At 45.2% G+C, this 27,244-nt stretch overlaps 1 protein-coding gene across 2 annotated transcripts in view; it reads left to right on the top strand.

Annotated features, from left to right (window-relative positions):
* Positions 1 to 27,244, top strand: part of BLK (BLK proto-oncogene, Src family tyrosine kinase) — a 62,597-nt gene that overhangs the window by 18,983 nt on the left and 16,370 nt on the right. The window contains exons 4-8 of one of the 2 annotated variants that reach the window (XM_061626493.1): positions 2,224 to 2,317; positions 3,805 to 3,903; positions 11,298 to 11,401; positions 14,980 to 15,126; positions 21,107 to 21,259. In XM_061626493.1, the coding sequence (XP_061482477.1) occupies positions 2,224 to 2,317; positions 3,805 to 3,903; positions 11,298 to 11,401; positions 14,980 to 15,126; positions 21,107 to 21,259 (597 nt within the window). The remainder of the gene's footprint in view (positions 1 to 2,223; positions 2,318 to 3,804; positions 3,904 to 11,297; positions 11,402 to 14,979; positions 15,127 to 21,106; positions 21,260 to 27,244) is intronic. The other variant, XM_061626494.1, reaches the window with a different exon arrangement.

Here is a 27,244-nt window from a genome sequence, read left to right as displayed (position 1 = left end):
AAGTCTGAACAGGATGGCTTAAAGGCCATAGGAGCAGCCTTTAAAAGTCTGAACAGGATGGCTTAAAGGCCATAGGAGCAGCCTTTAAAAGTCTGAACAGGATGGCTTAAAGGCCATAGGAGCAGCCTTTAAAAGTCTGAACAGGATGGCTTAAAGGCCATAGGAGCAGCCTTTAAAAGTCTGAACAGGTTGGCTTAAAGGCCATAGGAGCAGCCTTTAAAAGTCTGGTTGGCTTAAAGGCCATAGGAGCGGCCTTTAAAAGTCTGAACAGGATGGCTTAAAGGCCATAGGAGCGGCCTTTAAAAGTCTGAACAGGATGGCTTAAAGGCCATAGGAGCGGCCTTTAAAAGTCTTAGCAGGTTGGCTTAAAGGCCATAGGAGCGGCCTTTAAAAGTCTGAACAGGTTGGCTTAAAGGCCATAGGAGCGGCCTTTAAAAGTCTGAACAGGATGGCTTAAAGGCCATAGGAGCGGCCTTTAAAAGTCTGAACAGGATGGCTTAAAGGCCATAGGAGCGGCCTTTAAAAGTCTGAACAGGTTGGCTTAAAGGCCATAGGAGCAGCCTTTAAAAGTCTGAACAGGATCGCTTAAAGGCCATAGGAGCAGCCTTTAAAAGTCTGAACAGGTTGGCTTAAAGGCCATAGGAGCGGCCTTTAAAAGTCTGAACAGGATGGCTTAAAGGCCATAGGAGCGGCCTTTAAAAGTCTGAACAGGATCGCTTAAAGGCCATAGGAGCGGCCTTTAAAAGTCTGAACAGGTTGGCTTAAAGGCCATAGGAGCGGCCTTTAAAAGTCTGAACAGGATGGCTTAAAGGCCATAGGAGCGGCCTTTAAAAGTCTGAACAGGTTGGCTTAAAGGCCATAGGAGCGGCCTTTAAAAGTCTGAACAGGATCGCTTAAAGGCCATAGGGGGGGGGCAGACAAGTTGAGTTCTTTTTCTTGTTGTTTAAAGTTGCATCTGTTCAAATAAATCAGGGCAAGCCATTCCAAAATGACTCATCTTATTAAAAAATTCTTAAAAGTTGGGTGGGTGGGATGTTTGTGGTCCATTTACTAAAACACCTGACTTCCCAAGTGAAAACACTGCAAACTGTTGCCTTGTTGCAGAGTGAATCTCTAAAGCAGATGACTGATGGAAAAGTACCTTCAGCACTGTACAATCGGGAAGGGGGGAGAGAGGAGGGAGGCTCATGCATTGATCCTTAGTGTGAGAACAGAGGGAGGGGGAAGGAGAAACAAGTGTTTGAGTGCTCCTGTTGTCATCAGCAAAATGCTGGAGAGCATGAAATCAAAGTAGCCCCAAGCTCTTGGCTTGCTAGATGAGCTCCTGTCCTTTTCTGGCATGACTTTCTCAATAAATCCAAACAGGAACAGTAGCTGTACTCTGTTCTCACAAAACCACATATTGTTCCCTAATCTCACACGTGATCTTGCCTTGCAAGAAAAAAAAGAAGAAGCTTGCAAGTGGCTTTATTCGAAAAGGTCAAACTCACGGCATGTCTATATTTAGAAAGTCCATCTGGTTTATTGTGCATTTGTAAACTGGCAAATGCTCCCACCATGAAAGCCCTTTTCCTCTTTGCAGGAGGGGTAGTGGTGTCCAGAGCTTGGAAAAGTTACTTTTTTGAACTACAACTCCCATCAGCCCCAGCCAGCATGGCCACTGGATTGGGCTGATGGGAGTTGTAGTTTAAAAAGTAACTTTTCAAAGCTCTGGTGGTGTCCAAATTTATTCAAGGGCCTCATGTTAGTGTCTAAAGCAGATCCACATCATACATTGAAAGCACCTTTCATGTATATTTAAATCACATGACTTTCCCCCAAAAGAATCCTCGAAGCTGTGGTTTCCCCCTTCCACAGCTACAAATTCCCAGCAAACCTAACAAACTGCTATCTTATATTCATTATTATGATAATAAAAACTAAAATGATGATGATGTCCAGTTGCAAAGAGGAATTAAAGTCCCACAGCAACGGAACAGGAACTGGCTAAACAAGGGCTGGTTCAGGAATACTGTAATCATACAAATGAACAGGAAGCTACCAACTAAAGGGACAGAAGCTACATTAACCCCAAAGCTAGGCCCTACTGAAGCTTTGCTGAATAAGGGGTTGGAATGGATGATACACACACCCAGGTCCCATGAAGTTGATGCTCCTGGATGCAGACATGATTCATTCTAGATTTTAGACCCAATCAATGCTTTTGCTTTTCTTATGCTACAGATAAACACTTTGTAACTGCACAGTATGATTTCACCTCCATGAGTGACCGTGACCTGCCACTGACCGCAGGAGAGAAGTTTGAAGTCCTTTGCAGGTATGTGATCGTTTCCAACATTTTATTGGCTCAGTCATGTGCTGGTATGCCTCTTACTATAAATGTAAAAAAACTCAACCTGAAATAGGGTTGCCAGGTTCAGGGACTGAGACTGATCCTGTATCTTTAGGAGAAGAGAAAGTCAGCCAAGTGCAGGTGTTCTTGCAAGACTGTAATGGGAAAAACCACAAGGTGGAATTCTCCCTTCCCCCTGCACAACTTTTAAGGATACAGAAGACCTCTTGGAGGCTGGGCCTGGCAACCAAGAGGTCTTCTGTATCTTTAACAGTTGTGCAGGGGGAAGGGAGAATTCCACCTTGTGGTTTTTCCCATTACAGGGTTGCAAGAAAACCTTCACTTGGCTGAATTTTCTCTTCTCTTAAAGATACAGAATCATTCTCAGGCCCTGAACCTGGCAACCCTAACCTGAAACATAGTGCATCCTCAGTTAAAGGACTGCTATTGCCCTTTGTTCATCTGCACCAGATTGGGACCGTCTCATCTCAGGCGGCAGTTATAAATGTCTGCAGGGACACGCTCAGGGCTCTCTTTCCTAGTGGGGCTGGTCAGGAACGATGTTACAAAAGCCGCTGCTGGAGTGGCTTTTGCCTTAGGAGTGGAATAAGGTTAATGTCATCACTAAGGATGGAGAGAAAGGGGTGGATCCCAGGCAGCACCAATCGAGTTCTGCTGGTGAAGCAGCACTTCTGCTTCCTCTCCCTCCCCCACACACACATCCCCAGAATCTTCTCCAGAGGGTCCCTTAACCCTCTGGAGATGATTGTGAGGATTGTAGAGGCTGCATGGGAGAGGAGAGGAGGGAAAAGCTGCATTCTGCTAGCAGAACAGGAGTATTGGGTACTGCTCAAATATATTTCCATTTCCATTTTAATGCACATCTGTCTGATCTGCACTTCTAGAAAGAATGTGCAAGCCGAAACACAGCCATCCTTCAAAATTTGCATGCTGCAATGCAGTTCTCCAACCAAAATGAGTGGTCAAAAAGATGCATATTGGGGCAAGTGTGCATAAAAACACAAATGTTAGTGAAAATAACATTAGGAAAAATTGTTTGCAAAGATTGTATTTAGGAGAATTGCTCACTATTTTTTTTTAATTCACAAACTGATGTGGAAATATAGTGAACTGATGAACTTAAGAATGGAAAAATGAGAGACTGAGAGAAAGCAAAATGGACAGGTTTGTCCATCCTTAGTAGTCAGATGGATTGATTCCATAAAGGAAGCCACAGACCTGACCTTACAAGATCTGAACAGGGTGGTTCATGACAGATGCTCTTGGAAGTCACTGATTCATAGGGTCGCCATACGTCGTAATCGACTTGAAGGCAGATAACAACAACAGAGTAGTCACATCTTCTTTCAGTGGGTGCTGTTTGTTCATTCATTCATTCATTCATTCATTCATTCATTCATTCATTCATTCATTCATTCACTCATTCATTCATTCCTGTGCTTTCTTCACAGTGATGGAGACTGGTGGCTGGCAAAATCACTTACCACTGGGAAGAAGGGCTACATACCTAGCAATTTTGTGGCCCTTGCAAACAGCCTGGAAGAAGAAAAGTAAGGAGGTCCCTTGTGTTTTTGTTGTGCAAATGTGGGATCTTCTCTTTAAAACTGACAACTCAGGGGATCCCAGCTGATATTTCTGGGCACATTTCTGGCCCTTGTGATTCTGTGGTAAAAAGTTTGGAAACATCTAAGCTTTTTTATTATTATTATTGCAGACAGATTTAGCCGGGCATTGGGGTTCCAATTCCTTGTTCCTCCCTAATGGCTAGTAGTCCTCTCTGTGCAAACTAGCCCTCTATTCAGTTCTTCATGCATAAAAGGTGCACAGAGGAAGATGGGGAAAGTCCCATTATGCAAATCCTCATGTTAACAGAACAAGAAACTTCACGCTACTTCGGATGCAAGCTCAAGTCTTTATAATATGCATCTTGTAAATACAGGTTGTATTCTGCAAACATGGATATCTGAGGAGGTTAAACTATATAAAGAAGAAAGTTCTATGTTCTTCTATCATAACTGCTTACATGTCGGAAGGCAGAGCTGGGGTCCCAATCCCGGGGAGCTGGATCCCGGAGAGTTGGGAGAAGAGTATTCGGATGGATGGCAGAGGGAAGGGGGAGGAACTTCCCCCCTTTGGAGCGAAGACGAAACAGAGGAACTGCCAGTGATAAGGTCGCTTAGCAACGGGGAGCCTGAGCCCTCCCTGGACATTCTCACGCCTTCCCCTCTTTCAGGCTCAGAGCAAGAGGGGGAAGAGGGAGGGCTGCTCACAGCCGAAAAGCGGGGAGGCAGTTTACCATCAGCCCCTCCCCTATCCCCCATCCTGGAATCGGAAACTTCAGAAGAGGAGGGGGTGATGCTTCCCCCCTCACCGCGCACACGCAGACAGCTGAAAAGACAGGAGAGAAGGGGGGAAAGGTGGGCAGTACCTGAGGGGCAGTTAAGGAGGAGCGAAAGATTGCCTCTTAAAGAAGAGGCGGGAAGAAGTCCCTTGCTCTGTCAACTTTCTCCCAATGCCGCAGGACCTGTATCCCTGTATTGATTCATGAGAAAACGCAGTCTTTGTTTGGACTTTACCCTAATAAAACACGAATTAACTACAATCGTTGGTCTGGTTCCTGAGTCACATCCTGGGCCTGACAGCTTGACAGAGCCACCTAAATCACCCTCAACGCTCTCTTCACTTGACTGGGACAAGATGTCAAAGGGAGCAGCGGGGGGGACGAACCCCACTTCTGAGATGGAAGAAGTGGAACTCCTGAGGACTAAGATAGCTGATTTGCAGACGGATGTTCAAGCCCTGCTAGCAGCAGTCAAGACGCTGAAGATGGATAATCAAACCTTGAAGGCCACGATAGACCAGATGCGAACAGCCCCTCCAGATGCCGTAGTAAAGGTTCCCATTGGATTGCCCCCAAAATACGCGGGACAAAGTGATCAGTTGGCAACCTTCGTGGCTCAATGTGAGTTATATCTGGATGTCAGGCACACAGAATTTCCAGACGATGGGGCTAATGTAGCTTTCGTGATTAGCCTCCTGGAGGGAGAAGCTGCAAAATGGGTGACTCCGTATCTCGTGAGAAAGGATACTGTCTTAGGAAGGTACAGAGGATTTATACAGGAGGTCCCGAGATACTCAGACTCGGCATCCCGCAACAAGACCCTTCCCACTACAGGGATGGCAGGTAATGCAACTGAGGGACAGGGAGGGGCTAGGCCAAGACTGTCGGAAGAAGAAAAGGAAAGACGACGCCGGGAATGTTTATGCTTTTATTGTTCAAAGCCGGGCCATGTGGCCAGAGACTGTGGACTGAAAGGGGGGAAAGCCGAGCCGTCGGGAAACTAGAACACCCAGTCCACATGCAGGCCGGTGGACTGGGGACAGCGTTGTATAAAGGCCCCCCAACGATCCAACCTCCCTCAAAGGGGGTGTTGGTCTTGCCTATTCGGATTACAACTTCCAGAGGAGTGGTGTTTAATTCCACTGCCTTAATTGACAGTGGAGCCACCACAAATTTTATTGATGCAAAGTTAGTCAAGCATCATGGAATTTCCCGGTGGAAACTGGACGCTCCCCTAGCTGTGGAGACTATCGATGGGAGACCCCTGAAGTCAGGAGGGGTGACACAAGCCACGGAGGAAGTGAAACTTCAAATCCCTGGGCACGAAGAGTTCATTTCACTATACGTGTCAGATCTCTCGAACTTTGAGGTGATTCTGGGAATGCCCTGGCTAGCAAAGCATGAACCCAAAATAAGTTGGAAGGAGGCGGTGGTGTGGTTCACCTCACAGTATTGCCAGGAGAATAGTCAACCTGAAGGAATCAAGAACACCTTAGCGGGGGCAGTGCAAGAGATCGAGCAAGTGACCCTGCCGCCAAAGTATGAAGAATTCAAAGATGTGTTTGATGAAAAACAGGCAGAGACTTTACCCCCCCACCGCCCTTACGACTGTGTGATTGATCTAGTGCCAGGAGCCAGCATCCCATCAGGGAGAATCTACTCTCTCACAGAGAATGAGAGGGAGGCCCTGAAGGAATTCCTGGATAAAAACCTGAGGCGAGGATTCATACGCCCCTCACAATCCCCTGCTGGAGCGCCACTATTGTTTGTGAAAAAGAAGGGGGGGAACTCAGACCCTGTAACGACTATCGCACATTGAACCAGATCACCATCCCCAACAGCTACCCGCTGCCCCTGGTCTCAGAGTTGCTGGACCGACTGCGCTCTGCAAAAATCTTCACGAAGTTGGATTTGAGAGGAGTGTACAATCTGATCAGAATGAAGGAGGGAGATGAATGGAAAACAGGATTCTTGACCGCTTATGGACAGTATGAATACCTGGTCATGCCGTTCGGGCTTTGTGGAAGTCCAGGAATTTTTCAAAAATTCATGAACGACGTGTTTAGAGACTTGTTGGACACGTATGTAATCTGTTACTTAGATGATATCCTGGTGTTCTCAAAGAACCAGGAAGACCACGACCAGCATGTGAAGACGGTGTTGAAGAGACTGAGAGAAAATCACCTGTATGCTAAATTAGAGAAATGTGGATTTGACCTCAAGTCTCTAGACTTCCTTGGATATCGAATCTCAGCGGAAGGCGTGGAGATGGACCCAGGGAAAGTAAGCTGCATATTGGACTGGGGCCAACCTGTCACCAAAAAGGATGTACAACGGTTTTTGGGGTTTGCCAATTATTAGAGAAAGTTCATTCCAGGGTTTTCCAAATTAACAGCTCCTCTGACTGACTGTTTAAGGGGGAAGAAGAAGTTTCAATGGACAGAGAACACCACCGAGGCCTTTGAGGAGCTGAAGAGAAGGTTTGCTACTGAGCCCATTCTGCGCTTTGCTGATCCGAACCGCCCTTTCGTAGTGGAAGCAGATGCTTCAGATTTTGCCATCAGGGGGGTCCTGCTACAATTAGACCAAGAAGGAAAGGAGCTGCACCCCTGTGCGTACTTCTCTCGGAAGTTAAAGACTGCAGAGAAGAACTACACAGTTTGGGAGAAGGAGCTGCTGGCCATCAAGGACTCTTTTGAAAACTGGAGACAATACCTAGAGGGGACCTCTCATCGAATTGAAGTGCGCTCCGACCACAAGAATCTTGAAAGCCTCCAAACAGCCAGAAAGCTGAACCAGAGACAGATAAGATGGTCCCAGTTCTTCACTAGGTTTAACTTCCAGATTACTTACCATGCCCAAGCCAAAAACCAGAGAGCGGATGCCTTATCCAGACAGCCACAATACAAAGAAAGTGAATCCGAGGACCAGCCTCAGTACGTAATCCCGCCAGAGAAATTAACGTTGGGAGTATGCCAGCCTTCATGGGAAGAGGAACTCAAAAAGGCACAACAAGAAGATGCAGACATGCTAAAATATCAGCAGGAGACGGAACAAGGTCAAGACTCAGAAGTAACCTTTCACTGGAGAAATGGACTGTTATGGTTCAAAACCGCCAGATATGTGCCAGAAGGGGAATTAAGGCTCAGAATCCTACGCCAGTGTCATGATTCCATCACAGCGGGACACTTTGGGATTTACAAGCCCATTCAGAACGTGGCCAAGGACTTCTGGTGGCCTAAAATGCGTAGGGATATTGAGAGTTATGTAACGTCCTGCTCTGTCTGTCTGCGGACAAAAACACAAACAGGGACACCAGCAGGACTGTTACAACCGTTGCCTGTCCCACACGAACCCTGGAAGGACCTCTCCATGGATTTTATAACTGATCTACCCAAGTCCCAAGGAATGACAGCCATCTTAGTAGTGGTGGATCTACTTACCAAAATGGCACACTTTCTTCCTTGTGCAGGGGCCTTAGAGGCTAAAGAAACGGCCAAGTTATTCATAAAAGAAGTCTACCGGCTGCATGGATTGCCAAACAGCGTAGTCTCAGACCGAGGAACTCAGTTCACAGCCAAATTTTGGAGAGCAATGTGGAAACAGTTGCAGACGGAATTAAAACTCTCCTCCGCCCATCACCCCTAGACAGATGGGCAGAAGGAACGCTTGAACGCTGTTTTGGAAAGATATTTACGAAGTTATGTGTCCTATCAACAGACTGACTGGGTATCATATTTGCATTTTGCAGAGTTCGCCTACAACAATTCTCTGCACTCCAGCACTCAACAAACCCCGTTCTTCGCTAATTATGGATTCCATCCTAAAGTCTTTCCAAGCAGCTCAGAAGGAATGCTGGTACCGGCAGCTGAGAACTTCCTTAAGGAATTCCAAGCGGCGCAACAGACACTGAAACAGCAGTTAAACGAAGCCAAAACGGAGTACAAGCGAGTTGCTGACCTGCACAGGAAGGAGGGCCCCCCCCCTTCAACTGGGAGACCAGGTATGGCTGTCCACCCGCTTCCTCCAGATGCCGGGCAAATGTAAAAAATTACAAGACAAGAGGGTGGGTCCTTTTGAAATAGAAACTCAAATCAATCCCGTGGCGTACCGACTGAAGCTGCCTGACACGTTTAAAATACATCCTGTGTTCCATCGATCCCTCTTAACGAAAGCCGCCCCTCCCAGTGAGTTACGGCCGGAGGAACCTCCCGGAGCTCCACTCCTGGTAAATGAGCAGCTTGAGTTTGAAGTTGAGGAGATCTTAGAATCCAGGATCAGACGCCACAAGCTGCAATACTTGATTCACTGGAAAAGCTATGGGGTGGCTGACAGATCATGGGAAGATGCAGCTGATGTGCATGCTCCAGAATTGGTAAAACTTTTCCATCAACGTTTTCCCCACCGTCCCAAGCCAGACAAGGGGAGTGGGGCACAGCCTGGGAGGGGGGATGGTGTCAGAAGGCAGAGCTGGGGTCCCAATCCCGGGGAGCTGGATCCCGGAGAGTTGGGAGAAGAGTATTCGGATGGATGGCAGAGGGAAGGGGGAGGAACTTCCCCCCTTTGGAGCGAAGACAAAACAGAGGAACTGCCAGTGATAAGGTCGCTTAGCAACGGGGAGCCTGAGCCCTCCCTGGACATTCTCACGCCTCCCCCTCTTTCAGGCTCAGAGCAAGAGGGAGAAGAGGGAGGGCTGCTCACAGCCGAAAAGCGGGGAGGCAGTTTACCATCAGCCCCTCCCCTATCCCCCATCCTGGAATCGGAAACTTCAGAAGAGGAGGGGGTGATGCTTCCCCCCTCACCGCGCACACGCAGACAGCTGAAAAGACAGGAGAGAAGGGGGGGAAGGCGGGCAGTACCTGAGGGGCAGTTAAGGAGGAGCAAAAGATTGCGCGCCCGTTTGGCCCCTTCTTAAAGAACAGGCGGGAAGAAGTCCCTTGCTCTGTCAACTTTCTCCCAATGCCGCAGGACCTGTATCCCTGTATTGATTCATGAGAAAACGCAGTCTTTGTTTGGACATTACCCTAATAAAACACAAATTAACTACAATCGTTGGTCTGGTTCCTGAGTCACATCCTGGGCCTGACAATACACAAGAATATTCCATAGAAAACAGTGAGGTTGAATGGGAGATATTTGGACACAAGCAGTAAAATCTTATTTGAACTTATTGGCACTGCTAAGGCATTGCTGATTTCCAGTCAGCAGAATTAAAATGATGGTTTCATATGTCATTTAACATAGTGCTATAATCACCATAAAATTCCATATAAAGACATTTATACATTAATCAGAATTCCCATTTCGGAAAGGTCATGTATTCCCCTGAAATTGGATGTTTAATTAGTAGACAGCTCCTTGTCACTTTCTTTTAATATGGCTTCTATATCACAGCTTTTACCCCTTTAATTAGCTGCTTCCTGTTCACTAGTGTGGCAACAGCATTCTGAACCAACTAATCAGCTTCTGCTGTCAGGGTGCTCTGCATGCTGGTTTCCTCTTTGCAGCCAGTGTAACTGATAAGATTAATCATGTATAAGTTTCATTTCATTTATTTTAAGTTTTACTGTATTTTTAAGATCACAATTGTGATCATAAAACTAACAGCAAAAAAGTTATGATCTTACTGCAAAGAGGAAACTAATAATTAAAGTCTTCCCTGACCCCTGAAACAGGAGCTGTTAAGAACTAATGCCAGAATTTTGTAACCACACAACTGAACAGGAAGAATCTAATTAAAGGGACAAAAGCTGAGAAGCAGAAACTGCATTAGAAGAAAAGTGCAAGGAGGAATTGCAGGAAGATGCCTTGGTAGCACAGTGTCAATCACACTAGATAAGCCAGCTCTGCCTGCAATCGCATTTTAGGTTTCAAAAGTGCATCACAAACTGGGCCAGAAAAAAAGATGGAAGGACACAACATGAAACAAACAAATACAAGAATTGTGTAATCAGGATTCACTATAAAAGTTGAGTGAACAAATTATGTCTATTCTAGAGAAACACTAGGATGAAAGCAGCCATGGCCTAAGGATTTTCCTGGACCTTTAGTACTAAGCGATGATCTCTGCTCTAGCTGAGATGTTTTAATAAAGGATGTGGAAGGATCATCAAGAAGGATGCAGACAAACTGGAACAGGTTCAGAGGAGGGCAACAAGGATGATCAGGGGACTGGAAACAAAGCCCTATGAGGAGAGATTGAAAGAACTGGGCGTGTTTAGCCTGGAGAAGAGTGAGGGAAGACAGGATAGCACTCTTCTAGTACATGAAATGTTGTCGCATGAAGGAGGTCCGGGATCATTTCTCGATCGTCCCAGAGTGCAGAACACTGAATAATGGGCTCAACTTACAGGAAGCCAGATTTCGACTGAACATCAGGAAAAACTTCTTAACTGTTAGAGCCATATGACAGTGAGACCAATGACCTAAGGTGGTGGTGGGCTCTCCAACACTGGAGGCCTTCAAGAGGCAGCTGGACAGCCGCCTGTCAGGGATGCTTTAATTTGGATTCCTGCACTGAGCAGGGGGTTGGACTTGATGGTCTTATAGGCCCCTTCCAACTCTACTATTCTATGATTCTAATCAAATATCTTTCTTTTTCAGGTGGTATTTTAAAGGCCTCAGCAGAAAAGAAACTGAACGCCTCTTGATGGCACCAGGCAACGCGATGGGTTCGTTCCTGATAAGAGAAAGTGAAACAAATCCAGGTAAGAAGTAGAGAAGACGTTTGGCAAACGAAGACGGAACCATTCTCCGGTCTTGCCGTTTCCACACAGGTTAGCATCTATGCTGTGATGAGAGATCACATCTTTATGTGACTTCACAATCACCCCGTGTCCCTTATCAGAAGGGCGAGGAACCTCGTCCAGCCTGAGAGTCACATGTCCTCCTGGGTAACCTTCCGGTACAAAGATAACATGCACATTCTTTGCCCTGCCCACTTTTGCCTTTGGCCCCACCCACTGCTGGCAGATGGCCCCAGGAAGGTTGACTGGAAGGGAATGCGGCCCTTGGGCTCAAACAAGGTTCCCCACCTCTGACAGAGGGCACAACAATTAAGTTGGGAAAATTGTGTGTGTGAGAGTGTGTACACTGTGGTCCTGTACTATAGACTTGATATGGAACAGGATTTCCTGAGGCTGCCCCTTGGTGGTGGTGATGGGGGATTAAGACGTGGAGATAAATTCAAGTGTCTCCATCACAATGTGTAGCTTGGCTCTTGGCGCACCTTTTGTTCCAAGGCGTCGCACAGGATTGGCCGTCAGAGCTGGCATGGCTGGGCACCAGCCAAGGCCCGCATCTGGAGAAAGAGCCCACTGTCAGTCTCTAGAGCCTCCTGGCCCTGCTGCGGATCCTTCTGCTGGCTGTTTCTTCCTGTTCAACTGCTCTCTGAGTGAGCAAGCCGTGGGGGAAGTTAAGGCAAGGAACAGTCATCTCTGCACACCTTGTCTTTTCTCTCTCTCTCTTTCTCTCTCTCTGGGAGGTGGTGTGGGCTGGTCCAGAAGGAGAGTCAGGGCAATATGCAGAATCAACAGCTGCAAGGTGGAGAGGCAGCTGGACAGCCACCTGCCGGGTATGCTTTAAGTTGGCTTCCTGCATTGAGCAGAGGGCTGGACTTGATGGCCTTATAGGACCCTTCCAACTCTACTGTTCTATGATTCCATGAGAGGAAGAGGGCCTGGCCTCATGGGGAGCTTTCAGCTGTGCTGCAGACAAGAGAAGAGTGGAACATACAGGCAGTTGTGGGAGAAATTAGAAAGGTTTTTCACTTTCCACCCACAGTGTATTATAATTGTTGTCACTGCACGGCAGTGTGCACATGTTTTATAGGACTTATTTCATATTCACACCAACCCTGCAAAGTAGACTGGGCTAAGGTTGCAATGCTGTGTATCTCCGTCCTTGGAAGTAATCCCCACTGAAGTGAGTGGGACCTATGTTTAGGATCACTATTATGTGATTATTATTATGTGCCTAAGAGGAGGAAGGGAGTCCATGGAGAGCGTCTTGTCCAAGGGTCCTCCAAAACCTGGAAACAGCACTGCTTAGGCTGACCATTGGCAAAGGTCATTTATGTCATTGATGGCCTTATAGGCGATATTCCCAGTGCCAAGCAGGTAGAAACGCAGAACAACCTATGGAGAGCCCTGCCGGGTGAGTCCCATCTCGTCCAGCGTCCTGTTCTCACCCCATAGATGCCCTAGCAGGACCTCCTGAGATGCCTACAAGCAGGACCTGAGCGCAACAGCACTCTCCCCGCTTGTGATTCCCAGCAACTGGCATTCCGAGGTATACTGCCTCCGACAGAGGAGGTAGGACATAGCCATCAGGACTAGCAGTAGGGGTGTGCTAGAATTCCTCCCAATTCAGATTTGGTAACTGAATTCTCTTATTCTCTATTGTTGCAGATTGGATTTTTATGTAGTGATTTTCTGCTGCTATTTTCAAAAACTTTATTAAGATAGATAATTTTATTGATCTTTCCTTTCATTTATTGATACTTTTTTTTCAAAATATTGATATGAATATTTGGGGAGGGGGAACAGATTGGTAAAAGTAGTGGCTATCAGACAAAGAATGAACTTGAATTGATACTAGCCTGTTAGCTCGATGGAATGCATTTGAACTGGTACTGGCCAACAGATCCCATCCTTAGTTATTAGTTGCCATTGATAGCCTTTTCTTCCAAGAATTTGTCTAATTCTCTTTTAAATCCATCCAAGTTGGTGGCCATCACTGCCTCTTGTGAAAGCGAATTCCATACTTTAACTGGGCGCTGCATGAAAAAGAAAGTCCTTTCATCTGTCCTAAATCTTCCAACATTCAGCTTCATTCATTCAGATCACCACAGTCTAGTGCTATGAGAGAGGGAGGAAAGCTTCTCCCCATCTACTTTCTCCATGCCATGCGTAATTTCATACACTTCTCTCATGCTGCCTCTTACTTGCCTTTCTTCTAAACTGAAAAGCCTCAAATGCTGCAACCTTTCCTCATAGGGGAGTCGCTCCATCCCCTTGATCATCTTGGCTGCCCTTTCCTTTTCCAGCTCTGCAATATCCTTTTTGAGGTGAGATGACTCATCATTCTTCACTACAACAGATTTCTCTAGAAGCCAATCAGCATGGAAGGGGAGGCTGTGGGCTAGCTCCTCTCAGCAACTGATTCACCTCCTTTCAATCAACACAAAAGGACAAGGACTCTTATCATTGGCTCATACACTCCCTTTTCATGATGATTAGCTTGTACATAGGGACCCGGATGGTAACCTGCTTCCCAAAAAGTGAGGGGTCTTGACCCCCTGCAACCCTGGAGGACTGCACCCCTGCATATATTTAAAGCACATCCAACACACATTTAAAGAATGTGACTTCCCCCAAATAATTATGCAAAGTGTAGCTTGTTAAGGATGATGGGAATTTGCAGCTCTGTGAGGGGGAAACCACAGTTCCCAGGATTCTTTGCAAGAAGTCATGTGCTTTAAATGTATGGTGTGCAAGTAAAATTCCTAGGCCTCAAACTTTGGTTAAGACTTTGGAAGTACAAATGGGGTGGTGGGAAGAATGACATTGAAGCATGCTGGAAGAATACATTGCAAAGATATGCCACGGAACGTTCCAAGAGAAACTGCTGAATGCGCAACCTTCTAACTACAAAGTAGATAAGCATATGTGTGTAGCGCTGATGAAAGCAGCTTTCTGTATGCCTTAGGAATTTTGCTATAAGAATGTGCTGAAAATTGCCTATGATAGAGAACTTTGGACTTATGCTTGTCTGAATTTCTCTCCAAGCGGCCGCTTGCTTTGTTTTAATAAAGTGCCTCTGGCAAGATCTGGATTCGAACACAACACAAAGCTTTGTTTTCTTCTGAAATGGAGTGGATCTGGCAGTGACAAATTTAAGTTTGCATCCAGTCAGCAAATAAGTGCACGTATGAGCAGTTTGTGGAATGGAACCTGATTCTGGCAGGTTTTTGCAGAAAACTCACTCCTTTGCCCTAACAGCCCTGTCAATAGGAAACAGTGCCCAATACATTTCATGTGGTTAAATGCTCAATGACTGAGGCAGGGATGGGAGGGATATGGAACCTGCAGCCCTCCAGATATTGCTGGACCACATTTCCCACCATCCGTGCCCATTAGCCATACTGGCTAGGGCTGATGGGAATTGGAGCCAGTCTAGCAACATCAGGGGAGTCAGGGCATTCTGTCTCTGCTCAGTAAAATGGTGTTCCTATTGATGACACAATTTATCATCCTTGTTCCCCTTTCTGCTCCATCTTTTCCAGATGGCTTTTCACTTTCCATTAGAGATAGCCCATCTGAAGGGGATGTCATCAAGCATTACAAGATCCGGAGTCTGGACTGCAGAGGATATTACATTTGCCCTAGGATCACATTCCCTTCACTGGAGCAACTTGTCAAATATTATTCTGGTAAGTTACCCTTATGCCAGCTCATGTTCCCTGGAACGCTTTGCAAGGCACACAAGCCAAGATTGCTGGATTAGAAGCAAAGCACTTTGCAACTCAGCTCAGCCCAGGTTCTGCAAACACAGGAGCTTAGATTGCATAGGGTGCTTCCAGGCAGGGTGTTTATCGAGGGATGAATGCTGCTCATGCATGAAAATTTTCACAGGGGCAATACTGTTGGAGTTTGGTATATATTGCAGCAGAGGGCAGAAAATGAATAATCTGATAAGACTGGTGGTTGAAAGAATAATGAAATGTAAGGTTTAATACTGCTGGGAAATAAAGCCATTCTGAGCACAGGCATACATATGGCCATTATGGAGCCATCTCTCACACACTAACGTTATCTAGGAAGAAAGAAGAAGGAAGTAAAGCCTGAGAAAAAACAAACAAGTAGTTACTAAAGAAGGAATCGGCAAGGGAAGAATAGGTTACCTCTCCGTCTTACCACCCAACACTGGTTTAAGTTATTTGTTCCCCCATTGCCACCATTAAATTCAGATTTATAATTTCGAGGGGAAAACTGATAAGATCAAAGCCCCATCCCCGTTTTTGGTTAAAAACAACCCTCTCCCCAGCTGCTTTTCACCTTGGAAGTGCAGGCTTTGAACTGTCTGGGGAGGGTGGTTCCAGATCAGGGCTCCAAAGTGCTTTTTCTTAAAAATAAAAGTGGCCAGTTGTTTTTTTTTTAAAAGTGAATAACTGAACACATAATTTGGCTCTTAAACACAATCTGAATATTGCCAATAACTTTCATAGGAGGTGGTTTGCATCTTAACTCTTTTGAAACTAGAAATCCAAGATCACCAAAGCATGGACTTTTGGATCAACAACCACTTAGTATTAGCAACCCATGAAAAGGTCTTCTAGATCAAGCTTAGGAGTACAAATTTCAGACAATTTGGCACAGATGCTTTGAGTTACGCCCTTTCTGCACTATACATTTAAAGCAGTATTGTACCAGTTTGAACAGTCATGGCTTCCCCCAAAGAATCCTGGAAATTGCAGTTTGTGAAGAGTGCTGAGAGTGGATAGGAGACTCCTGTTCCCGTCACAGAGCTACAATTCCCAGAGTTCTCTGGGAAGAGGGAATGTTTGTTAAACCACTCCGTGAGTTGTAGCTCTGTGAAGGGAAGCCATGACCATTTAAAGTGGCATGATACTGCCTTAAATGTATAGCGCAGATGGAGTCTTACACATGCAGAACAATGACATTATATCATATTCATTATTCCCTTTTTTTTCTGTTCCCCCTTCTCTGTCTCCCTCCCTTTCTTTTGAAATTGAATGTGATTGAATCCAATCTGAAAATAGTGACAGTCTGGAAGTGTCCAAAGTGGAAACACTGAACACAATACTGCAATATCTGGAGATAGGAGAATGGAGAGGAAAGGGGGTAGTTCGTAATCAACATCTACTGTAAAGAAAAAAATTAGATAAACTGATAACAATAATAATAATAGATCTGCTTTGTAGCTATTGCAGATTATCAGTGGAGATTTTTTTTAAATCCTCATGAAAATTCTTCAGTATTTTAGTGCAAATTTCTCCAAATACATATGCAGTTTTGACTAACCTACACATTTTTGCAAGCAATTTCTGCTAATATAATGAATTTTTGTACATTATGTTCACTCTTGATGCACACTTTCCCCTAATGTATTCATTTTTGTAAACATTCTTTGGTTGGCAAACTTCATTACAAAATTCAGATACATGCAAACGTCAAAGGATGGCAGTGTTTCACGTTCAAATATTGTTTTGGAAAGTGCAAATTTAATAAATTTGGCTTTCAATATGAACTTACTAGTAGCTTGGGAACTAGGCATAGGAACAGAACCCTGCCAGATCAGGCCAAAGGAGGCCCATGTAGTCCAGCATCCTGTTCTCACAATGGCCAACCAGATGCCATAACAGGAAGCCTGCAAGCAGAACTTGAGTGCAAAACACTCTGTGAAAGGAAGGAAGGAAGGAAGGAAGGAAGGAAGGAAGGAAGGAAGGAAGGAAGGACAGCACTGAGCAAAAACGGATGAGGTCTAGAAGTGCCCACAGTTGCCAACGAAGGAGTTGGAAGACAGGAAACTGTCTTCTCCAAGGCCAGATTGTTTGTGTATCCAGCCCAATAGTGTCTGCTCTGCATTCCCCTTCAGGGGTTCTATATTATGGTTAAGTAAACACACAAGAGAGGGTGGTAGGAAGGAGTGCCCTAGTGCTGCCTCCTATTCCGGTCACCCTCTATGATTTGGAAGGCAAATGTCTGACCTGGGGGGACCTCCTATATTCGAACAAGTTTCTTGTGCAGGGTTCTCAAACATGCATGGGGAGGCTTCATAGAATCATAGAATAGTAGAGTTGGAAGGGGCCTATAAGGCCATTGACTCCAACCCCCTGCTCAATGGAGAAATCCAAATCAAAGCATTCCCAACAGATGGCTGTCCAGCTGCCTCTTGAATGCCTCCAGTGTCTGAGAGCCTACTACCTCTCTAGGTCATTGATTCCATTGTCATATGGCTCTAACAGTTAGGAAGTTTTTACTCATGTCCATTCGAAATCTGGCTTCCTGCAACTTGAGCCCATTATTCTGTGTCCTGCACTCTGGGATGATCGAGAAGAGATCCCGGCCCTCCTCTATGTGACAACCTTTCATGTACTTGAAGAGTGCTATCATATCTCCCCTCAGTCTTCTCTTCTCCAGGCTAAACATGCCCAGTTCTTTCAGTCTCTCCTCATAAGGGCTTTGTTTCCAGTCCCCGGTCATCTTTGCTGCCCTCCTCTGAACCTGTTCCAGTTTGTCTGCATCCTTCTTGAAGTGTGGAGACCAGAACTGGATGCAATACTCAAGATGAGGCCTAACCAGTGCTGAATAGAGGGAAACTAATATTTCAGGAGTTCACACATCTCCTCACTTCAGGCCTTCTCTCCAGCTTATGAGGGGTGACTGAAATGGTGACAAAGGATGGGTGAGCAGAGCTAGTGTGCTGATCCCCACACATAGAGGTGAAACCGGGAAGGCCCGTCCCCTTCTTGTGAATGCACAGGGTCAAGAGTTCTTGTTTTCTCCCCTTACCTGTATCTATTCAGAGACCTTATATGTTAGCTCACCTAAGATTACAGGTTTCCAACAACAGCTGTCTGAATGGGTTTTAATGGTTGGAGATCAAACCCAAGGATTCTTGGGTCTTGGGGGGGTACCAAGAAAATCAATGGAGAGTCAGACAGCGGACTATTCTAATATGATATTTATTCATGTCTTGCACACTGCAGATATTAGATGCACTCTAGATGACTCTAGCCATCAAAGCAGAACCAGAAAATAAAAATAAAAAATCAGCATATGGTATGTTGCTGTATACATTTACTTAACACCAAAGTATAAAACACTGAAGGTACAAAATGTCTCAGGTCCAAATATTTTACTGGACAGAGTCCAGACTCAAAATCTTGCTACAGAGCCAGAGTTACAAAGTTTAACAGTACATACTCATATAATATCTCTCACCATCAGATAGCATGGATGGAATACACAACTCCTGCAGTTCTTTGTCCGGTCCCCAAAGAAACTAATACCTCAAGTGGCATGACTTTTCATGTTTTCTTATCAGAAGGTGTGCTTTCTAGTGAATCTGGTTCCTCCATCCAGTTTCACAATCCAGTGTCTCAACCTGGTTGCTCAATCTGGTGTCCTCAATCATCACTTTTCAGATACCTAAAGGGATCCTGAATCCACTATCCTGAATCCACTACCCTGAATCTCCTGAAAATCACAACAATCCACTGCCTTTTAAGGAATACCATCCACTCAGGCAGACACAATGGCATCTTTCCCAGATACGTTATCTATATGCACTAAGAAAAGATTCACTACTACCTTCACAGGAAGGAGAGAGAAGCAAAAGAATTTCACAAAAATGACGGGCTCTTATGTGAGCAATAAGAGCAATATAAAGCATATATAAGCCAATATAAGGCCTGGCCCATAACAGAGGACTTGCATAGCCTCGTTCTGCAGGATCTCAGGAAGAAGGTCTTTCCTAGGTATAGGGGAGAAATGCAATTCAGTTCACATTTAAAGGTGACCATCCCTAATTCGTACTTTCCAAAACAATTTGCAAACCAAACCACAGTCAGTGGCTCGACTTCACATTGCTCTGAATTTTGAAATGCAAAATTGTAATATATACATTGTAATATATACATATATTACAAAATGTAATATGTACAAAATTGTAATATATACATTTTTGTACACAAGTACAAAATTGTAATACGTACATTTCTGTACACAAAAATGTATATATTAGGGTAACGCATGCATATAAGTACATATATTATATACAAAAATGCATTATAAGAAGACATTGTTTGCAATTTGTGTCTATAATTCAAAACTGCTTTCAGTAATATGTTTATTAGGAGAAATTCACTTTAAAATTCTGGTGAATTTTCATGAGGATTTTTTATGTAAAAGAGATCACGAATTTCAGTACATCTGTGGAAGATGGAACTGTAGGTTGGAAAAATGAGAAGTGGAGGGAAGCTAAAATGGACAGATTTGTCTATTCCTAGTTTTTCCCACTACCTGTTACCTGATCCTCTTGACTGGAGATGGCAGGGATTGAACCTCGGGTTTTCTGCATGCAGAGCAATGACTCTTATCACTGAGCTATAGTCCCTCCCTGAAAAGGGGTGAAGAGGAGGAGTGGCTTCTGTAGAGTCCAGATGAAAAAAACAGGCATTTGGGAGCTGTCTGGAGCGCAGCAGCAAATGCCCCCACCCTCCACGATCCAGGTGCAGAGTGCCCCTGGGCATGCACAGAACTGGCTCCAAAGGAATGTCTTCCTTTAGACCAATAAGCATAATCTGCATTGCTAGGTCACCCTCTTCCTTCATATGGCCAAAGAAAGGGACTCCCAGAATCCAAAGAACTGAGGCAGGGCTGGAGCTGAATATTTGATAAACAGCACGGCATATCCTATGGGGTTAGGTGTGCTTTATATCCCACCTTTCCTCCAAGGCTCCCAAGGTGGTGTACATGGCTTTCCCCTCCCCTTTCCATAATATCCTCACAACAACCCTGTGAGGTAGGTTAGGCTGAGAGATAATGACCAGCCTCCAAGATCACCCAGTGAGCTTCTTGACTGACTGAGGATTTTACCCTGGCCTAGCCCAAGACTCTAACCACTGCTCCACACTGGATCCCCCCTTTTTTTCTGCATTCACATGTGAGGAATTACTTGTACAGTGTGATCTATCTATGTTAGAAATGCTCAGGGAAAGAATGGCCGGGAGCAGGAGAGCATCTGTGGTGAAGTCTGTGGTTCGGTTGCTAGAGGGAAGCGCCTCACTTTCCCTAATGCAGGGGTCACCAGTGTGAGACCAGTGTGCGCAGTGGCACCATTGAGGTCTTCCCTTGGTGCCCACAAAGCCTCTGAACCCCTACTCACTGCCCCCTTAGTCATGAGGTGGTGAGGGTGGTTATTTTTTCTCTCTCTCCTTTGGAAAGTGCATAGAGTTGAGAGAGAAAGTTGGGAGTGACACTCTTTCCCACTTTCTATTTCAACTCTGCAATTTTCAAGGCTCAGATTAATTCTACTGAATCCAACTTCACCCAGATCCCTTGGGCAAGTGATGTGTATGTGAGCATGCTTTCTCTCTTTCTGCCTCTCGGGGGCGCTGATCCAGGGTAGGGGGTGAGAGGTGACTAGAGGGGGGGGTTCCCATAGCACTCACTCAAAAATCTAAACGTGCCCAATAGGCTTAAAAGAGTTGGCAGCCCCTCACCTAATACCAGACTTGTCTCCTCCCCTGCCTTCTCCCAGTGGTCCCCTGGCTAATCTAAATGCTAGCTAGGGGGCAGAAGCTACTACAACCTCCAGGTCATGTCCTATCGTCTGAAAACTGACCTCTAATCCTTTCCTCCCTGTTTATTGCCTTCTGTGCCCAGCTCATGAAGATGGCTTGTGCCAGACACTACGAAAGCCATGCATATCTCTGGTTCCACAAAGACCTTGGACCACTGATGAATGGGAAATTCCTCGGGACACTTTGAAACTTGTCAAGAAGCTGGGAGCAGGCCAGTTTGGAGAGGTGTGGATGGGTAAGTGTTGCATGGCTTTGCCCAATTGTTACACGTACATCTAAGAATCTGTGTGCACACATCCACACATAGCTGTTAAAAACGCATTATTTATTGAATTTATATCCCTTACAGCTTATGTGAGAGGGGGGAGGGGCTGTAACTCAGTGGTAGAGAATCTGCCTTGCATGCAGAAGGTCTCAGGTTCAGTCCCCAGCATCTCCAGGTAGAGCTGGGAATGTCCCCCAGCTGAAACCTTGGAGATCCAGTTCCAATTAGTGTAGACCATTGTTCTTCAACCTTGGGTCCCCAGACATTGTTGGACTACAACTCACATCATCTTTGGCCATCAGCTAAGCTGGCTGGGGTTGATGGGAGTTGTAGTCCAACAACGTCTGGGGACCCAAGGTTGAGGAACATTGGTTTGCTTCACCTTGGACAGCTCCTTGAAAGTTTGGAGTAAAACCTGGAGAAGATTCCACTGCCCCACTGACATGGAGCCAGCAGCTGTCACTGTGTACAAGGCAGTGTGAAAGGCAATGAACAGTGGGAGAATCTCGTCTTCTGTCCTTCTGAGTCCATGAGGAACTGTCATCAAAAGAGGTGATCTCTCGGGATGACTCTCCGGAATAGATTTCCTGGCTGGTCAGAACACTTGCAGTGACCTGCCATTGTTTTGTTCAGCCTACATTTGCATCACAATATGTTAACGTTGGACAGTGAAAAAAGCGGATAAGAGAAGAATCAACTCCTTTGAAATGTGGTGTTGGAGGAGAGCTTTGAGGATACCATGGACCACGAAAAAGACAAATAATTGAGTGTTAGAACAAATTAAACCAGAGCTAAAATGATGGAACTGAGGTTATCATACTTTGGACACATAATGAGAAGACATGATTCACTAGAAAAGACGATAATGCTGGGAAAAACAGCAGGGAGTAGAAAAAGAGGAAGACCAAACAAGAGATGGATTGATTCCATAAAGGAAGCCACAGACCTGAACTTACAAGATCTGAACAGGGTGGTTCATGACATATGCTATTGCAGGAAATGTGGTGTTGGAGGAGAGCTTTGCGCATACCATGGACCGCGAAAAAGACAAATAATTGGGTGTTAGAACAAAGTAAACCAGAACTATCACTAGAAGCTAAAATGATGAAACTGAGGTTATCATACTTTGAACACATAATGGGAAGACGTGATTCACTAGACAAGACAATAATGCTGGGAAAAACAGAAGGGAGTAGAAAAAGAGGAAGGCCAAACAAGAGATGGATTGATTCCCTAAAGGAAGCCACAGACCTGAATTTACAAGATCTGAACAGGGTGGTTCATGACAGATGCTATTGCAGGAAATGTGGTGTTGGAGGAGAGCTTTGCGCATACCATGGACCGCGAAAAAGACAAATAATTGGGTGTTAGAACAAATTAAACCAGAACTATCACTAGAAGCTAAAATGATGAAACTGAGGTTATCATACTTTGGACACATAATGGGAAGACATGATTCACTAGACAAGACAATAATGTTGGGAAAAACAGAAGGGAGTCGAAAAGGAGGAAGGCCAAACAAGAGATGGATTGATTCCCTAAAGGAAGCCACAGACCTGAGCTGACAAGATCTGAACAGGGTGGTTCATGACAGATGCTGTTGGAGGTCACTGATTCACAGGGTCACCATAAGTCGTAGTCGACTTGAAGGCACATAACACACACACACAGTACCTGTATCTGACTAAAGGAAGCCTGTCTCCAGAGACTGAGATAAAGATCTCAACTTTGAAGGTTTGCATTTCATTGCAAATGTCTTTTATTAATGTCATCATCACAAGTCGGCATTTTTAGCAATTTATACCTGTCACCTAGCAAGTTGCTACAAAGAGGGCCTGAAATGAAATAGGCAGACCAGGGTCCACTGCTGCTCATGCTAACTTCTGGTCCAGTTATGAACACAAAAGGGAGACTAACCATGGGCCCTTGTAACACAATCTGGGAAAGGTGAAAGGGATAGAGCAGGGCCTGCCAGCTTTTTACTTTAAAACTGGATGCTGTTAACACACAGGTGATAAAACAATTGCTGAAAAAGTTGAGTGGACTCCCAGTTAGTTTCTGCAGGGAATTTATGGTACATGGATGTTCCTCCCCAACCCCCACAGACATTGTTAGATTCCAACTCCCATCAGGACCAGCCAGCATGGCCAATGGTCAGGGATGCTGGGGGCTGTAGTCCAACAACATCCAGAGGGCCACGCATCCCCCCCATCCTTGTTATAGTGCTTACAACAAAACAACTTTTTTTTTAAAAAAACTGTAAAATATAAATACAATCCACTTAAAACTAGGAAGAGTCATTTTATTTTTCTCATTATTTGAGAAAATAAAACACCAAAATGAAAAGGGCACAAATTCAGGGGTCTCACCCACATTTCCAGCTTGTCAAGCATCCACTTCCAAGAACTCAGGAAGTCTTTGTTGTTGTTATGTGCCTTCAAGTCAATTACGACTTATGGCGACCCTATGAATCAGCGACCTCCAAGAGCATCTGTCATGAACCACCCTGTTCAGATCTTGTAAGTTCAGGTCTGTGGCTTCCTTTATGGAATCAATCCGTCTCTTCTTTGGCCTTCCAGGTGAGTGCCTAGCAGATCTCCTTTGAACAGGAGTTCCACAATGCAGGCACAACCAGCTGAGCTATCCTAAGTATACTTGCAGTCACCTTGTCTGAATTCTAGATACACTATCTCTGTTCCTCCAGCAGGATGTATTTTTAATGTCATGAAATTCTAACTTTAAAATTTTAAAAATTGAGAGTCTGACATTTTGGGAAATATTTATTTATTTAAAGGATTTGTAAACATAGGGATTATGCATAATGGCTAGAGAATGTACAAAATTCAGGCAATATATCCACATTTCCCAAGGCCTGTTGGAGATTATGTTTATTGACCGGGAAATGTACGCAATTCCCTCTGCATGGAAGGATTATGTGCACAATGGCCAGTTGTTATGCACATACATAAACCTTTCAACTTGCATTCCCCTTAAAACACACACACATTACCCACCCATGCCCACACACTAGGGGCTCCACCCCTGTGTACTTTGCACACCAGCGCCTCCTCCTCCCTCAGGTTGCCAAGGGCCCCCTTTCCCCCTCCCAGTTCACCAAAGTACCTGCCCCCATCTCTCACTGCTCTTTGCCCAGTCTCAATTGCCCTCCTCCCTGCCCCCCCACCTGGCCTGGAGGAAGAGAAGGCCTCACGGTAGTGTCTCTGAGGCCTCTCATGAAGCAGATCCATGGGTCGCCCATGATGCCACCCCCTGCTCACTCTCCCACTGTGCACTCAGCTGCCTGCTTTCCTTCCACCCCACCATTGCCACCACCCACCCACTCACTGTTCCACTTTCTGCTGAATCACCTGCCTTCCTTCCCCTTCCTTCACTCTACATGTGCCCAGCCTGGCTGTAGTTCACAGTACCACCTGTCTGTGGCTATGCAAACTGCAGCGTGACTTGTTCAACTCTTACAAAATATTAGAGAGAGAAAAAAAAAACACCAACACTCACACACACACACACATGAAAGATGAAATATACAGATCTTAAATGCATCAAATTACAAAATTCTGTATACTACACAATATAAAATGGCTGAGTCACTCTTCTGGGAAAGCCTTCTTCAAAAGACAAGTTTTCAATTGCCACCTAAAAGCCAAAATGCTTGGCACTTGTCTAAGTTCACATGGAAGCTGATTCTATAAAGCTGGTGCCACAACGCTAAAGACCCAGTTTCTTGTTGATATCTCTGGGGCCTACAGAATAATTGTCTCATCAGAAGAATGCAGTTGCTGGACAGGAATATATGGGGCAAGGTGGTCCCTTGGGTAACCGGCCCCCAAGCTGTATAGGGCTTTAAATGTGAAAAGCAAAAACTTGGACTGAGCAAAAAATGAGAAGATCATCTCTGGATGGATCAGTTCTAAGGTCCATCTAGTTCCAGTTATCAGAAATCTCCACTGCTTTAATTAAAAGGGACATGTTCGATAGCTAGGTTGCAAGATGTGTTCAGTTTGGGAGCCTTTTTCATGAGCTGTATTGACCCTTCCAAGCAAAGAAATATTGGCTTGCTTCATCCTGGAATGCCTGTCCAAAGAGCCTTCAGATAATAGAGCCAGGATCTACCATTAAATCCTAGAGTAGGCTCCATCTCAACCTTATGCTCATTAGATTCTTCTCTAGTAAAACACAGCTATCAGGGCTGGCCCTACCGTTGGACAGAGTGGTGTGCCTCTTGGCCTGCCCTGTACCCCCATTGCTGTCCCATTGCTGGCGTTCAACTAACAGTCAAGACTGTGTTGTAGCTCAGTGGCAGAGCATCTGCACACAGAAGGTCCCAGGTTCAATCACCGTCATCTCCAGGTGGAGCTGGGAGAGACTTCCTACCTGAAACCCTGGAGAGCTGGTGCCAGTCAATGTAGACAATACTGAGCTAGATGGACGGATGGGCTGACTGTCTATAAGGCACCTTCCTATGTCCCTAACTATCACTGTGGTCAGCTTCTGCACATGGAATTGTAGGATGGGGTGTTCACCATCTTGTCCTTTGTCTCAAGCAGCAAAATGGCCAGGGGCCGATCCTGACAATTACTTTAAGTGGTTAACACGATCTGTTTTTACCACATAGGGAGTATAGTTTATCTATACCAGAGAGTGGGGACCTGTGTCCGGAGATGTAGTCGTCTGGGTCTGGGGAGGTCTTAGACCCCTTACTTTTTTGGTCGCTGGGTCCCAGCAGGGTCCCTATGTCTCCAGCATCCTATGAACCTATCAGCATGAAACGGGGGGTATGTTAGCCACTGAGAAGAGTCTTCTATCTTGCTTCCTTGTCCTTTCTTGTTGATTGGAGCCAGAGTGAAAGGAGGTGAGTCAGCCACTGAGAAGACTCTTTTCAGTAGCTAACACACTGTTCGGTATTATAAAAATACCAGAGAGAAATAGGAACTAATTATGGTTGGTCCTATTTCTTAGCAGAGATATAAAAACACAAGCAGCAGAGTGAGAATGTAACCAGCCCCACCTTTCTCTATATAAATAACAACAGACACAATCTTCTTAGGTAAAAGATAAAACATTTACTCACAACCTCTTCACATGTTAGAAACATAGGCTGTAGCTTAGATGAAAGAAAATATAGAAGTCTCAGTCCATCTTGGTGTTTGTATTGATGCTCTTAGCAGAGAGCATCATGCCATGCGGCCTCTCTCAAAGGTAGGAAGATCAGCAATGGAGAATATTCAAAAATCCCCCAGGACAAAGGAGGAGGAAGTCAGGTAAGTAACCCCACCCATTAGGAAGTTACATCATGGTAAAACAGGTACATGGGATATTTCCCCAAATATCCCTTAAAGAGAACACGCAACATTTGCCTATTCCAACACACACTTCCCTTTCATGCTGATTGGCTCCTAGGGACATCTGTTGTTGTGGGAGAAGGCATTAACAAGGATCTCATTCTCAGTCCAGCAGCATAATAAAAAAGGGGGAGGGTGTGTGGCTGTGACTATCAGGAAGGGACCCTCCTCATTTGAGTTTCCCGCTACATTGCTGCCTGTGTCCTTCCAGATATCAATGGACTTCAACTCTCATTGTCACAGACTACTAGCCATGCTGGCTGGAGCTCAGAGCTTGGAAAAGTTACTTTTTTGAACTACAACTCCCATCAGCCCCAGCCAGCGCCTGCTGGGGCTGATGGGAGTTGTAGTTCAAAAAAGTAACTTTTCCAAGCTCTGCTGGAGCTGATGGGAGATGGGAGTCCAATAACATCTGGAAGACCACAGATGTTCCCCATCACTCCTCTATACCAAGGGCAAACTCATTCTCCAAGTATGGATTTTTTGTAGCCAAACCAGGATGCTTAAAAGGTTATCTCACTCCCTCATATAACCAATCAATCACAAAGTGGCTTCAAGCATTTTGGTGCATCAACTCCACTTTTTATAACAGACA

Source organism: Rhineura floridana, chromosome 4 (genome assembly GCF_030035675.1).
Source record: "Rhineura floridana isolate rRhiFlo1 chromosome 4, rRhiFlo1.hap2, whole genome shotgun sequence".
In the NCBI taxonomy this organism is placed as follows: Eukaryota; Metazoa; Chordata; class Lepidosauria; order Squamata; family Rhineuridae; genus Rhineura; species Rhineura floridana.
This window is presented reverse-complemented; position numbering and strand designations above follow the sequence as displayed.